The sequence below is a fragment of the Aspergillus undulatus genome, assembly GCF_047715775.1.
Source record: "Aspergillus undulatus strain CBS 261.88 unplaced genomic scaffold BDV17scaffold_43, whole genome shotgun sequence".
NCBI lineage: Eukaryota > Fungi > Ascomycota > Eurotiomycetes > Eurotiales > Aspergillaceae > Aspergillus > Aspergillus undulatus.
Genome location: NW_027396647.1, coordinates 214,255 through 228,727, shown reverse-complemented (window position 1 = coordinate 228,727; position 14,473 = coordinate 214,255). Strand labels below are relative to the sequence as shown.

The 14,473-nt window shown below is 52.4% G+C and overlaps 7 protein-coding genes across 7 annotated transcripts; 2 read left to right on the top strand and 5 right to left on the bottom strand.

Moving 5' to 3' along the window:
• Positions 1–1,114: 1,114 nt before the first annotated feature.
• On the bottom strand, positions 1,115–2,822 carry BDV17DRAFT_269830 (CFEM domain-containing protein). Its single transcript, XM_073758605.1, has 3 exons — positions 2,236–2,822; positions 2,009–2,186; positions 1,115–1,955 (listed from the first exon to the last, which is right to left on the bottom strand). The coding sequence occupies exons 1-3, from the start codon at positions 2,314–2,316 to the stop codon at positions 1,300–1,302; spliced, it is 915 nt and encodes a 304-aa protein (XP_073613261.1). The 5' UTR covers positions 2,317–2,822; the 3' UTR covers positions 1,115–1,299.
• A 655-nt stretch (positions 2,823–3,477) lies between these two features.
• On the bottom strand, positions 3,478–3,980 carry BDV17DRAFT_269829 (uncharacterized protein). Its single transcript, XM_073758604.1, has one exon. It carries the CDS (start codon positions 3,880–3,882, stop codon positions 3,667–3,669), a length of 216 nt encoding a protein of 71 aa, XP_073613260.1. The 5' UTR covers positions 3,883–3,980; the 3' UTR covers positions 3,478–3,666.
• Positions 3,981–4,399: 419 nt separating this feature from the next.
• BDV17DRAFT_269828 (uncharacterized protein) lies at positions 4,400–4,651 on the bottom strand. The gene has a single exon (XM_073758603.1). It carries the CDS (start codon positions 4,613–4,615, stop codon positions 4,427–4,429), a length of 189 nt encoding a protein of 62 aa, XP_073613259.1. The 5' UTR covers positions 4,616–4,651; the 3' UTR covers positions 4,400–4,426.
• Positions 4,652–5,668: 1,017 nt separating this feature from the next.
• Positions 5,669–7,743, top strand: BDV17DRAFT_299788 (glycosyl hydrolases family 2, TIM barrel domain-containing protein). Its single transcript, XM_073763950.1, has one exon. It carries the CDS (start codon positions 5,755–5,757, stop codon positions 7,708–7,710), a length of 1,956 nt encoding a protein of 651 aa, XP_073613258.1. The 5' UTR covers positions 5,669–5,754; the 3' UTR covers positions 7,711–7,743.
• Positions 7,744–9,487: 1,744 nt separating this feature from the next.
• On the top strand, positions 9,488–9,835 carry BDV17DRAFT_293634 (uncharacterized protein; the record flags this gene model as incomplete). The annotated part of the gene is made up of 2 exons (XM_073762658.1): positions 9,488–9,593; positions 9,678–9,835. The coding sequence occupies 2 exons, from the start codon at positions 9,488–9,490 to the stop codon at positions 9,833–9,835; spliced, it is 264 nt and encodes an 87-aa protein (XP_073613257.1).
• Positions 9,836–10,295: 460 nt separating this feature from the next.
• Positions 10,296–11,683, bottom strand: BDV17DRAFT_269826 (NAD(P)-dependent alcohol dehydrogenase). Its single transcript, XM_073758602.1, has 3 exons — positions 11,467–11,683; positions 10,794–11,402; positions 10,296–10,705 (listed from the first exon to the last, which is right to left on the bottom strand). The coding sequence occupies exons 1-3, from the start codon at positions 11,638–11,640 to the stop codon at positions 10,409–10,411; spliced, it is 1,080 nt and encodes a 359-aa protein (XP_073613256.1). The 5' UTR covers positions 11,641–11,683; the 3' UTR covers positions 10,296–10,408.
• A 632-nt stretch (positions 11,684–12,315) lies between these two features.
• On the bottom strand, positions 12,316–13,445 carry BDV17DRAFT_283356 (zinc-binding alcohol dehydrogenase family protein; the record flags this gene model as incomplete). The annotated part of the gene is made up of 3 exons (XM_073760345.1): positions 12,316–12,992; positions 13,046–13,257; positions 13,315–13,445. The coding sequence occupies 3 exons, from the start codon at positions 13,443–13,445 to the stop codon at positions 12,316–12,318; spliced, it is 1,020 nt and encodes a 339-aa protein (XP_073613255.1).
• Between the last annotated feature and the right edge of the window lie 1,028 nt (positions 13,446–14,473).

Below are 14,473 nucleotides of genomic sequence, written 5' to 3'. Positions count from 1 at the left end.
GGCAACAAAAACAGGTGGACTTGTCGCGTCTTTCTCAAGATCGCCAGCACATCGTCGGCTTATGGACACCCATGTTAGGTACAGAATTACCCCGATCGATATGGGGCGCATGACACGCAGACCGGGGACTAGGTAGGATTGGCTAACGGAAGGGGCCGCTCTAGTAGGTAATTGGGTAATTAGAGAATCTATTGGCGAATAGTGGCTCATAGGAGGCAAAACTTGTTGAAATGGTGAGTCCGGCTGGGTTGGAAGAGGATGGCGGAGAGGATGTGTTGGTAGCTGTTTGACTTCACCGGGGCCCGGGAATATATATCTTTGTCCACTTCGTTGACGTTAATATCTCCAAAACCCGATGTCTGGACAACAAGTGCACCTGGAATTAAAGATTCTAGATACGTTGATTTTAAAGCTAATTTGGTTAATTATATATTGATTAGGCGCGCGATATTCTGCTCCGATATAGCGCGGAACAGAATCAATTTACGTAGGTAAGCTGTCGATTGCCCTGGGGATATGTATGGCCCACCGCGCTTCTGGAATAGCTTCATGAAAATGGGTCTAGTCAGCGGGACAGGACGGGTTCACGCCCAATTGACCTTCCAGGAAGAGAAACGGAGGAGGAGATTTCTAAGCGCCGCCGACGATGAGCAGCCAGATATCCGGTCAGAGAGAGATAACCACTCAGGCGCGCCGCGACCGTGACGACTCCTGCACTATCTCCTCTAGTCTCATGAGGTACGAAATACAGAGGACGCTGCGTACCTCGCCCTCTGGGCACACGTTGGCTTTGGCTGTTTCATCTGCAGTGAAACCTAAACCTTCGTTGGTGCTGCGCGTGAAGCACAAACATCAGACTGGCTGATTTTGAGTCTCGGGTCAATGCCAGGTATGTAACCCAGTTGCCGGTTCATGTGCGACTCTCGAGTTTGATATTAACATTGCGGAATTGTCGTGTAGCATGAACGTCATGGTGAGGTGAGGAAACTGTCATTAGGAGATTGGACGGGGTGTTGTGAGTGCGACGGGTTGCGCTCTTCGCTTGTACGAAGATGTCGCGGAATTGCCTCGATGATCGGTCCTACATTGAATACGGGATATCTTGCGCAAGAACTCATAAAGATCGTACCAGTGAATTAATTGTCTTGTAACAGTATTTACTAATGGCCATTACAACATAACCCGCCATAAAATATACATTAGGGCCAAGTAGTCATCATCCCCATCCATCATTAGCGTAAGAGTAACCCAGTCACCTCAAAACAGGCTGTGGTATCGTGCATATCATCACGTCGTTATTTAGAGAACGAAAAGGGCCGCAAGACCGAGGGCACCAGCAAGGCCGGTAGGGAGAGCCATGCAGGCAGCAGCACCGGTGGGGGCATCGGTGTTTTGTGCATCGCCGCCAGAGCCACCGGCAGGGGTACCCGAGGAGTTATCGCCGTCGGTGTTGGAGCCCGAGTTGGAACCAGAGCCGCCCGAAGTGGTAGAGGTCGTGGTGGTCATGGTGGTGGCAGCGGGGGTGTTAGAAGGACTGGGGGTAGGGGACGGGCTGCCAGAGGGAGGAGTTCCAGAGCCAACGGGGCCGCTGGTGCTCTCAGCGCCGCTAGTAGTGGTCTCGCTCCCAGTGGTAGTCTCGCCGTCGGCGCCGGAGGTCTCAGTGGGAGCAGCAATGACGGTAGTCGAGCCATCGGAGCCGGTCAAGGTAGTGGTAGTCTCGCCGTCGGCGCCGGAGGTCTCGGTGGCAGTAGTAGAGTCAGTACCGGTGGTCTCAGAGTCAGACCCAGAGGTTGTGGTGCCAGCGCCCGCGCCACCGGTAGTGGTCCCAGAGCCAGAGTCGGTAGTGGTCTCAGAGCCAGAGTCGGTGGTAGTCTCAGAGCCGGTGGGCTCAGATCCAGAGCCAGAAGAGGTCTCGGTGGGATCTGGGGTGAGAGTAAGTTCACCACCGGACGAGCCTATTGAATGATGTCAGCTTCAGTCCAGCTTGATGTGGGTATGGTAAACAAACCAGGGCATTGTTCAAGAGTAGCGGCCAGGACGGTAGCGGCATCATCTTCAGGGCAAGCCTCAGCGGTGCAGTCGCGAACGCCATATCGGTAGTCAGGGGTTTCGCAGAGACATTCGAGATCGCCGTCATCGCATCCAAGCTCTCCAGCCAGGGCGAGCATGTTGCTCAGACACATGTTCTGCTGGAGTTAGCGCGCGGAGAGCAGGGTAGAGATTTCCAGGACGTACAGCGCACTCGCTGACGGACAGCTCAGCGCGAACCGCGCCGACGGTGGCCAGGAGGGCCAAGGGGAGCGTAAATGACTTCATTGTGTGTGAGATGCGCGTGGAGAACAATATGCTGTATGAAAGGCTAAGAGTGACGGGATAACACGAATTGAAGCGAGTCACGACGCAGACCTGGGAGAGTAAACAAGAGATAGATGGAGAAGAAGAAATCAAAGTGGTTGGGAGGAAGGGAAAGGGCAGGGTCTTTCAAACTCGGAAGCTGCACCACAAGAAAAGTCACAACAAGCAGGCTGGGTCACTGGGTGCCGCCTGCCAATTCGTGCGAAGCTCGGAGTTTCTGGCGCAGAGTTTTGCTTTCTTTCCCTTTCCTGCTGTGAATCCCGCTGTTACCCAAGCAGCGGAGACTTCGTGATTGGGCGCAGTGGGAAAAGCTCGCTTCATCTGATGAGCTCGCAGGAGCTCGGCCAACGTGGCGAGGGACTCCACAAGGGACTGCCTTGAGGTCATAACGCGGAAAAGCAAAGCTCAAGAATTGTCTAGTCAGCCCACATTGCGGTGGTGAGTGCGCTCATAGGGCGATGGCGCATTCCCCACGGCTGGGCTGTTCAGATCTGGATGCAGATTCGGATTCAAGCTATCACAAACAAGGATACCGCAGTCAATCAGAGCGCAGGGGCTGAGTAGATATGCTCCACTTTGCAAGATTAGCGTACGATAATCAAGGCTAACTTCTGGCTAACAAAGCGGTGCAACCGGCTACGTCAATCGCCTGCGTCATAGCTCATGGCTGCCAAAGCAGAAGAAAATGAAGTCGAGTTACATCACAAAGAACAAGCATTGATCGTATTCACTGTAGCATTAGTCGCTTCAGAAGATGTTTGCAATTGACATAATTTCGAGCAGTGTTGGGCGCTGGATTCACCGCTGATCTGAGATCGGCGGCGTGGCTACCAGCCACAGTAATAAGGCCCATAATCATGGTGGCTGGATCGGCACAAACTATTTGCCCAGCAACCAGGTTCTCAGGTTCCTTGCCGTCACATGAAGGGACCACTATTGCTTTCTTTCCATCGGATCGCTGATGATCTTGGCCACTCGTGTACTGTAGGCAATGATAGCCGATCCCGCTGTTCCGGCCTCGCAGCGGTCGCGTCTGAGCGTCGTAAGACTTGAAAACTCTTCACTTCGAGTACCCTCTGCCTCGGCGCTGAGACTGCGACTCGTAGTGACCGTAGAAGAGCCGGTAACTCGCGTATCGGATGAAAAGCTCGTCTACGCGACTGGACGATCTGTCGTCGTGTACTCTGTAGGGCTGGATTCGCACGAACCCTATATCGGGGAGCCCAAACAAGGTTTCGACCAGTCTCGCTGAGTATTGGCAGTACATCCTGTCCACTACACGCGGCCTCATTGAGCGGGCAATCGATCCGTTCAAATGTACTGTTGCTCTCCTTGTGGAATGAGAACAGGTCGTTCACCATGTTCCTTGTCAGGATAACAGACAACCGCTTGGACGGGTGCTTGCGCGCTCATGCGCCGGGCATCAGCGAGGTACTTCGAGCTCAGGCAAGCACAACAAAAAGTCCTCTCAAGAAAAGTCGCGTAGATGAATTCACGGGGTCCCGCGGAAAATGGCAGTCTGCGCATAAGAACCGTAATACTTCAGCAGAAGAGACGAAGATCTGAAGCATCCATCCCAGACAAAGGAAACTTGATCTTCTCGCCCGTTGATAGCTCCACGAGTAGGTCTCGCAGGCTGTCATGCTGCTCGTTGGGGAGGTCGTCAACGGCCAGCCGGAAAGTGTCGTAGAAACCCACGGCTTGGTGGATCTCGAGAGGGCAGCAATGCATATGTGCTGTGTGTGTATTCGGAGATTTCTGAAACGAGTTTTCTTTGTTAGGCAGGAAGATAGGACGAAGTCGTAGATGGATTTCAAGTCATCTCCTGAAAGGCGGACTCTGCGATTGTACTCGAAGTGCTCAAGGAAATTGACGAGTATGGCGCAGAGCTCTTCTTGAAGGAAACTGTCGATGGCCTGTCGTGTCTTCCTAGCCGAATCAACAAAAGGTGTGCCCTTACCCATGGCTCTTTTCACTTCACTAGTTGGGAGGTCTTCTTGGCCCTCATTACAACCCCTTCTCCAGAAAAATCTACCATTCCTCTCTTCATCCCCTAAGCTGATTTCCTTGCTCAAAACCGACAGCTGCAACTAGTCTGTACGAGATCTGCCATGATATTGTCCGTGGAGAAAAAGTTCTTTTCGAAATTCGAGAAAATGCACCACCAACTTGGTACGCCTCCTTCCCGTACCCCGCATGATATACAATTTGTGCTGGCGGACAAGCTAGGTACAATCATTTGAACCAATCCTCGAGGCATTTACGACAGATCTATACCTCCGGTTCTCGAAAACGAGGCGAAGACCCAAAACATCATCAGGCTCTTGGGTCGCCGACGTTCATGATTGCCACCGTCGACCAAGACTATGGCTGGGTCGGATGAGGCATCCTCGACGGTTTCTATCTCGAAAGTCGTTTTCAACCATCTCAACCATTATTAAGCACAAGGCTTGTAGCGCTTTAGGGACCGTCTCAACGGATTCAGCGATAAGGGTGAAGAGGTAGCCTGAGCGCGAGGCAGTTGCCGCTGGAGACTGACACTATCACATAAAATAAAAAAGTCTTGAAGTGACGTCCGAGATGCGATTATGGAGACCGAGAAATTGGATCACATCTTTCGCCTGCCCCCGCTCACCTTAAGGCTTCTTCGTCAAGACGATGAGTTGAGTACTCCAATAACCCGCCACATACCGACAGCGTATAATGCCACAGACTGGGCATACACGAAAGCAATTTGTATCAAGGGCAACCTGACGTTCCGAGTCGGGATGTGGAGGAACTTTGAGTATGCGGATTTGGAGAACCTGTCAACCCCAATGGGGCTTTACCCGGCTTGGGCCGAGGACCAGAACCCCCCAACTACTTTCTATGTATAGTGAGAGGAGCCAGAAACGGTCATGTTCCTCACCAACTCCGTCTCGCTCCTCGTATCCCTATATCTTTCGGCAGGAAGCCCAGCAGACCTATGGGTCGATGTCAAAACGCTATGGCTCGCAGTGAATATGGGTAAACTTCGGACCAGCCGGCGAAGAGCGAGTACGTGCTCTATAAGATAAAATCCACCAATAATGGCGACTGATCTGCAGTAGTCGGCATTTGATATCTCTGCTTGGAGCTGCTGTGCGCTTCTCCACATCGCCTGACGTGCTCCCCAGATTTTGACCCCGCGGGGAAGTTATGTAGGGCTCTTGGCGAGACAACCTGATTTGATAGAGCTGAGGTGCTCAACCTATACGTCAGGATTTAGACTGCGAATGGCCTGTTGTCAAGACATTCAATAGCCGGGGAGGATGTCGAGCATTTGCCGGGGTTGCTGTGAAGTAGGTATAAAATCCTCATGTTGACCAAGATGACCCTGCTAGTAGACTCTGAAGGCAAGCAGCCACTTAGGTAGCAACCATGAAGCTTCTCACAGTTTTACCACTACTATCACTCATCCCATCAGCATTACCCTTCCCTTCCAGCTCAATCTCAGACCATGTCAGCGGCGCGCCAGGGTCTAATTCAAACACACCCCTCCACATCCAACTAAAACCGAAACAAACCAGAACCAGAGACCTAATCTCCCTAGACGGACTCTGGAACTTCGCCTTAGCAGACGACAACCGCACCGCAACACCCTGGACATCCCCGCTCCCAAAAGGCCTCGAAGCCCCCGTTCCAGCCTCATACAACGACATCTTCGTCGACCGCTCCATCCACAACCACGTCGGATGGGTCTACTACCAGCGCACCGTAACCATCCCACGAGGCTGGGCCTCCGAGCGATACATTATCCGCCTTGAATCAGCAACGCACGAAGGGCGGGTCTACGTCAACGACGAATTGGTCGCTGAGCATGTAGGCGGGTATACGCCGTTTGAGGCGGATATCTCGACTCTTGTTTCTGCGGGCGAGACTTTTCGGCTTACCGTCGCGGTTAATAATGAGCTGACGCATGAGACTATTCCGCCTGGGGACATCGAGGTCACGGAGTATACGGGGCGGAGAGTGCAGAATTATCAACATGACTTTTATAATTATGCGGGTCTTGCACGGTCCGTGTGGCTTTATTCTGTGCCGAAGGAGCAGTATATACGTGATATTACGGTTGTGCCTGATGTCGATGGAGACACGGGGTTGTTGAGCTATACGATTCTGACGTCGAATGGCACTGGGACTGGCACTGACTCTGTGAACATTTCTGTACGAGATGAAGAGGGCAACGAAGTCGCGACTGCATCTGGGACCCAAGGGACGGTATCAGTCCCCTCCGTCACGCTGTGGCAGCCCGGCGCCGCCTACCTCTACGACTTCACCGTGAGCATCATCTCAGACTCCAGCTCGCCCAACCAGGCCGCAGAACCAGACCCAGTAGACACATACACCCTTTCCGTCGGCATCCGCACAGTAAAAGTCACCGACCAACAAATCCTCATCAACGACGTCCCCTTCTACTTCACCGGCTTTGGCAAACACGAAGACACCACGATCCGCGGCAAGGGCCATGACCAGGCCTACCTAGTCCACGACTTCCAACTACTCAACTGGATCGGCGCGAACTCCTTCCGCACAAGTCACTATCCCTACGCCGAGGAAGTCATGGAGTTCGCAGATCGTCAGGGAATCGTCATCATTGACGAAACACCCGCTGTTGGGCTGGCATATTCCATCGGCGGCGGGGTCTCCTCAGAGCCAAATCGACCGACGTTCTCGCCAGGGGGTATAAACGACAATACGCAGCGCGCGCACGCCGCGGCTATTCGGGAGCTAATAGCACGAGACAAGAACCATCCCAGTGTAGTAATGTGGTCCATCGCCAACGAGCCCGCGTCCAACGAAGAGGGCGCGAGGGAGTACTTCACGCCCCTCGCGCAGCTCGCGCGCGACCTCGACCCCGCCAGCCGCCCCATCTCCTTCGCGAACCTAGGCCAAGCAACATACGAAACAGACACCATCTCCGACCTATTCGACGTGCTCCTCCTGAACCGGTATTTCGGGTGGTACAGCTTCACCGGCGACCTAGGGGAAGCCGAGGCCGCACTGGAAAGTGAACTACGCGGTTGGGTGGACAAGTATAACAAGCCAATTATCATATCTGAGTATGGGGCGGATACGTATGCGGGTCTGCACTCTGTTTATGGATTACTTTGGAGCGAGGAGTTTCAGGTGGAGTTTTTGGATACATATCATCGGGTCTTTGATCGGGTTGATGCGGTTGTTGGGGAGCATGTTTGGGCCTTTGCGGACTTTCAGACAAATGTGGGGATTCAAAGGGTGGATGGGAATAAGAAGGGGGTTTTTACAAGGGAGAGGAAGCCAAAGGCTGCGGCGCATGCTTTGAGAAGGAGGTGGAGGAATGAGACTGGGGTTTAGAGGTGGTGATGGCAGGGCGTCTTCCATGACTTTGTAGATACTCAACTGTTGGAGGTTTTGTAGTGTATGCGTGGCACTTTGATCTAATTGAGGAATTATTGAAGGAGAGTAAGTCTTGTGATCATTGTAATTTGGATTGCCAGCCAACCATGGTCTATATGTAGCCGCTGCAGTCGCTATCTCTCTGAAATTGCGCCCCGATGAATCGGAATGGTGAAATCCTGGCGGGAAAAATTGATTGGAGACCACGAGTTGAGCCTTGACCCCTGACATAGATTAGACGGTTTGACTGGCCAAGCCATCTCTAGTCGAAGGTCTCAAGGCAGTGCTCATGAATTATCGAGACTACATAGGTCTAGTTGTGCTAGCAATACGTGATAAGCTTGTTGCGGATAGCCATTTGGTGCCTGAAGCTATTCCTCAGGATCCTGATATCACCCCGGATCATGTTGGTTCTCTTGCTTTGAGGTGGTTGAAGGTACAGGGTATTGCTGCTACGATTTAGGCGAAGTCCTGTTGGCTTAAGCACCACTATACAATTCATAGACCCAAACGTGCGTTTATTTTACTTCTAACTGAACTCTTCCTAATGTTTGTAGTTCTCACGGTACAAGGTCTACTCTACCTTCTTATATGTACGCAGTCCAGGCACCTAGTTAAGAACCAAACCGAACAGCCACAGTCGGAATATCTCTAGGTCAACACATTCTACTCTGTACCCTTCATCTCCATTTTAGGAAAAGGTAGTCCTAATGAGGCCCTAGTCTATCCCGATCCCAAATATTATATTGAACTGTCTCTTACTTTCTACTAGAGAGAATACTTAGGGGCTTGGACATTCAAAGCTGCTATAGTAGGAGCGGACCCGTTCGCCGGTTTGAATCCTCGCTGCCCTCTCGAGCCCCAAATAAGCGGCCAACCCGTGCAACACCAACGAACCTAGGTAATGAGTCTCGGGCAAACCACCGGGGAGCGGCGTAACGGGAGTGAGGTCCTTATCCTCGAGAACAGCGAACTCCCTCCACCCCACAACCCAGTGACTTAATCACCGGGTTGAGATCTCGGCGACGTCGACTCAAGGACTTCTCCGATTCCCAGCGAGCTCATGACCTCGCCCACGGCTACCTGGGAAGTGTAGAATCGTTTGGGTTGGTAAACGGGACTGATCCAGCCGCGTTGGGAGGAGCCGTTTGAGAAGTAAAGGAGTGAGGATCCAGGCTTTTGTCTCTGTTGGGATTGGGCGGGCCATGGTGCTGGTGCGTATGGTAGGTGGACTAAGCAGATACGTTGGCTTCTTTGCCAAGTTCTGTTTGATTGCGAATGGGGTTCTGAGGTGAATGATTTGAAGGGAACATGCATTTGCTGCAGCAAGAGATCTAGGGCCGCGGGGCAGCTGGACCCTGGGATCTTTCGGCTCTCAAAGTAGCTCCTCGCAACTAGGGCTTATGGGATCAGCAGCGCTCACATTAATCATGAGTGGCGTAGATACGTACTAGTGCGTATCTAGTCTGACAGATTCGCGATTCCAGGTTACGGCATAGCCAATCGTAGAGCCATGCTATGCAGATAAACTATCAAGTTGTTGGCCCTAGCCCGATAAGCGCTGTTGTGAATAGTATCAGTAAACCGGTGTATATGAAGGGGGACTGACTGTCCTTTTGACTATGCTCCGTGCGATTTGACAGCGGTATACTATATTAGAATTTGGGCTTTACTTGTACTACTCTAGGCTTTTTATAGCGAGCTGGTGTCCAGCGCTGCGGGTGCAACGGGGAGTATGGCCGTGCAACTCGCGAAGCATGTCTTTGGCGCAAATAGTGTTGTGGGTATTATCGGGAGTGAGGAGAAGTGTGCGGTTGTTGAGCGATTGGGGGCTGATAGGTGTATGTCTTCCTTACCCTTTTCCCTGTCCTGTCTATTTGGCTCATACAGGACTGGTACTGACTGTCTGACTCTTCTTGTGCCAGGTGTAAACCACAACTCCGCAACATTCACCACCGACCTCGCATCCGCAACATCCTCTGGAATCTCCATCTACTTCGACAACACCGCGGGCTCCATCCTCGACGCTGCATTAAACGTCCTCTCCCGCCACGGCCGCATCGTCGCATGCATGTTCGTCTAAGCTACAACGACGAGACGCCGCCGCTGTTGGCTAACTGGTGGAACGTGGCCATGATGAAGCTCAGCATTCAGGGGTTCACGGTGCTGGAGTTTGCGGGGGGAGGCGATTGGGGTTATTGGCAATGCTATTGAGGGGGGGAATGTTGGAAGTTGGTTACTAGCTTGGTTTGAGATAGGAGGGGGGAGCTAGGAGGTTGGGATTTGAGTTTTTGTGGATTAGATAGTTTCGATGGCGTTTACTTGCGGGTTTGGCTTAGGGCTTCCTTGTGATGGAGTGGGCTTGTGCGAAGAGTCGATGTCGTATAGTAGAGCAAGAATTGTCTGTCTTGAGGCATATCTAGGTTTCTCCCCCTTACTGTCAGGCTTCAGTAGAAGCAGTGCAGCACTTAGCATATGGTAATTTGGAGAAAGATACATCTGAAGATCAATCCCTTCACGGAATCATTCCACAACGAATGCATGTCATAACCAAGTCTATTCGCTCACATCAACACGAATTCCAACTCCAAAATCTAGTCTAGTCTGGTCTATCATCATCTCATCATACACTCATCACCTCTCATGAAACGACCATCTACTGGTCGTTAACAAGAACATAGCGATACCGCGCATTACCCGCATCCATATCCTTAACAGCCTGGTTCGCATCCTTCATGGGCCGCTCCTCAATCCAAGGCTGGACCTTCTTGTCCGCAGCGAGCTGGAGCATCTCACGGATCGTCTCGGGGGATCCGATCAGCGAGCCGCCGAGCTTGACGCGGTTCGCGATCAGTGTGAAGGCGGGGATCTCGAGGGCGCCGTCTTCGGGGGCGCCGACTTGCACCAGGGTGCCATCGACTTTGAGGAGGGAGACGTAGTCGTTGATGGGCATCTATACGGATAGGTGTGTTAAATGGGTTTGGATTCGTGGAAGAAGCAGAGTGGGTAGTAGGCGGGGTAGGAAGGTAGGTGGTACATACCTTCGAAGAAGAAACAGTACAAACAATCAGATCCAGCGACCGCTTGTTGTTGGCCATCCACTCAGCATCCTCAACAGTAGAGACATACTGATCGGCACCCATCTTCAGCGCATCCTCGCGCTTGTCTGCCTTACGCGAGATACCAATAACCTGGTCCGCACCGAGAGCCTTCGCAAAAAGGATGCCAAAGTGTCCCAGCCCACCAACACCAATAATCCCAACCTTCTTGCCCGGTCCACACCCATAGTGCTTAAGCGGCGAGTAAACGGTAACACCACCGCAAAGCATCGGCGCCGCAGCAGCAGACGAGATACCCTCAGGGATAACGACGGCAAAGTGTGCCGGGGATCGGTTGTACAGCGCATAGCCGCCGTATGACTTGCCGCCGTTCATGAAGACGCCGTTGTACGTTCCGGCGAAGTGCTTCGCGCAGTAGGGTTCGTTGGAAGAGGCGCATTCGGCGCAGTCGCCCTTGCGGCCGAGGCAGGATTCGCCCTGCGCACCGACGCCGACGCGGTCGCCGACTTTGATGTGCTTTACTTGGGATCCGACGCGGACGGCGGTGCCGACGATTTCGTGGCCGACGCAGCAGGGGTAGTTGGTCGGGCCCTAGGAAACGTATTTGTTAGCATTGGTTGGGATGCGATGAGATGGGAGTGAGAGAAAGGCGTACCCAGCCACTGCGCAGGGTATGCAGGTCAGACCCGCAGATACCGCAGTGTGAGATCTTGATGTCGACGTCGGTCTCCTCCCAAGGCTTGGGCTCGAACTCCTTCCACTGCATGTTGCCGTCGGCGGAGCTAGAGTCCAGGCCGAGCCAGCCCTCGAACTTGTAGTCGGTAGCCATTGTGCAATTGAGGTGTGTGATTTGAGTCGTATGTGTAAGGAAGGGTATCAATTGAGTGATGTGTCTGAGAATCGCGACAGACCCGGCGCATCCAGGGTTTTATACATGCGGCGCCACAACAACAGTATTGCCACGCATTGCCAGGCGCAAATCTTGATCAGGGTCGATCGGCCGGCATGCGACCCGCAAAGAATGTTATCGAATACAGCTCGTTTTCTGGATCGGCCAACCGCCTCATTCTTGGGCCTGGCCAGGATCCAGAATTAAGTCCGTGGTGGGCCCCCTGTGGCTCCGTAAGCAAGTCTATTTTTTCTGCAAGATCGATAAAACTGTGTGTTGGCTACGTAGGTGTGCCGGACTTAAGAGTCAGCAGTCGCTCGACCATGGATCGGCATCTCGGATAGACTATTCACTCTATTCGGAGACTTAGAAGGCTTGTTTCGATGCCCCCGATTGGGCCGACTCCCGTCCGAGAAGGTTGAAGCCGATGCTCAGGAATGGCGTGCTTGGTTATTGCACGAAGCTAGAAATACGCTAAGAGAGCTTCAGTGAGGGAAGTAGTGTGGACGCTTAGAATTGAACGGTAAGAGTTACGATCATGACAAAATCTTTGATCAACCATGGTATGTCGTGTCTCATTTATCTGTGTAATGCTTTAGTGCTATGGCGCAGACATCACGAACTGACTCCAGGGGTCTCGCCAACGCGCACAACATATTTAGTAGCACTAGCCTTGCCCTCCTTCAAGTTGGTTAGTGCCTTTTCTAACCCTTCAAGCCCACCGGGGATGACCTCATGAGGGTGCGGTTTGAACCAGCCATCTAGAAGACCCTTGGCAAGGTATCGGAAGTGGACGTATCCGAGATCCTTCTGGTCCTGGTGAACACAGCCTACAGAGTTTTTGATCAAGTCGACGTGTTCCGCGGCGCCGGGGTAGTCCATCCCAGGAAGGACAGTGACAAGCTTGCCCTTGGGTGCGAGGACCTTTCCGAGGTTGATATAGCTTGATCCCTCGCTGACACAGTCGTACGAGTGGAAAAGCTCCGCGCCCTTCAGAGCATCCTTGATACCGGACACAACAGCTTCGTCGCCCTTGCGGTAATCGATGATGGTGTCACCCTTGGATCGGTCGATAAGCTTCTCAACGAACGGCGCTCCCTTGCCAGCGATGGTGATGACAGGGTGAATGTTACTCTTCTGAGCGAGCTGGATGGCATAAGCACCAATTGCTGACGCTCCACCGTAGATGACAAGGGGGATCGAGGAGGTGGCCGGGCGCCAGGGTTCAGGTAGTGCGAGGTGGTGGTACAGGACGGCGACGGAAGTCAATGCCGCAAGCGGAATAGTTGCAGCTTCTGATCATGTTGTCAGTCGCAATCTACTGTCAAAGGACAAAGAAGCTTACCCTCAAACGAGATGTGCTTGGGAAGGTGAGCTGTAGTGTGTTGCCAGGCAAGAGCGTATTCCGCATAGCTTCCGCCGGACGTGGTCATCTCGTGGAAGGCCATAACACGGTCTCCCTTCTTGAACTCGGTGACATTGTCGCCGACAGCTTCGACAATGCCAGCAATGTCGTCGCCTTGGTTGCCGGGCTTGTCCAGCCACTCTGGGAGTTTCCTGTTGCTGATCAGGACCATTCAAATACAAAACACAGCGAGTGAGAAGGCAACGCACCAGTCTTTGGGGTTGGTCCCACTCACAACAACCTTAATCAACACCTCGTCCGGTCTCGGTGTGGGCACGGCGGTGTCAACAATCTTGACGGACAGTCCCTTGTGGACGATAGCTTCCTTCATGTTGGGCATCTTGATAGCAAGACTTGGTGGTCAGTGGTCAGCAGTTCGCAGTCAGCCGTCAGCAACTCGCATTAAAAGCAAGCTGATGAGGGGAAACTGGAGAGCTTGACCAGAGTATCCGGCGATCCCGAGACAGGGTGCAGCTTACAAATCTAGTCCCACCAGAGTCGAAACAGGAAGGGGCGACTGTCGTCATACATCTGGACTGTCCTGGTCGGAACTCGGAAGACTCGGATGGAATTCGGCAGAGTTTAAGCCTGCCACACTCAAATATTATTGGGCGCCTGCTGAATAGACTGCTTATGGTGGGTCTTCCACGCTAATGCACGTAGCTTATCCATGTCCTTGGTTCATAATCCGTGGCAATACTACAGGGATTCTACAGGGCACTGAGAGTAGTATTAGTTTGCGGGGTTATGCCTTACTCGGCGGAATACATAGTACAGCTACCTTACCAGGTCAGCACTCTTCGTGTGTTTGGGGGTCTTCTCTGTACCCGGCTTCTTCTCACCTTGGAGAAGAATTTGTATATTTATAGAATGTTGGCAAACCCCTTGGATGAGATATACACAGACGTTAGTACCATGAGTTGTTGACCTCTATATATATAGTGGACCCTGTATGCACCTAAAAGAATTGGATATAGCTTGGCCCTGATAAGGATTGAATGCTTATATCTTTTACCAGTTCTAGCGCAATATAATTTAATTGCCATGTAATCCTAAGCAGACACCATATTGGCCCCGTTATAGAAAATCAAAGCGCTCATCGTTTGACCTACAATGACGACTGCGTGGGTGGGTTATTCTCGAAGGCCATTTACTAGCTTGAGCAGGAGAGCCGATCCGGCAAGTTGGAATGTTTTGTCCTCCTACCTGGAGTACTTCTGTATCTGACATGGGAAGTCAGAAGCCCGGTGTAGATGGCCCTTTGGTAAACCGACCATTGGGACGTGAAGGCAAATCAGTGCCTCGGCGGACCCTTGAATTGAGTCCTCTTACCGTGAATATCTCGGTGTTTCATGGAAGCCCTAACTC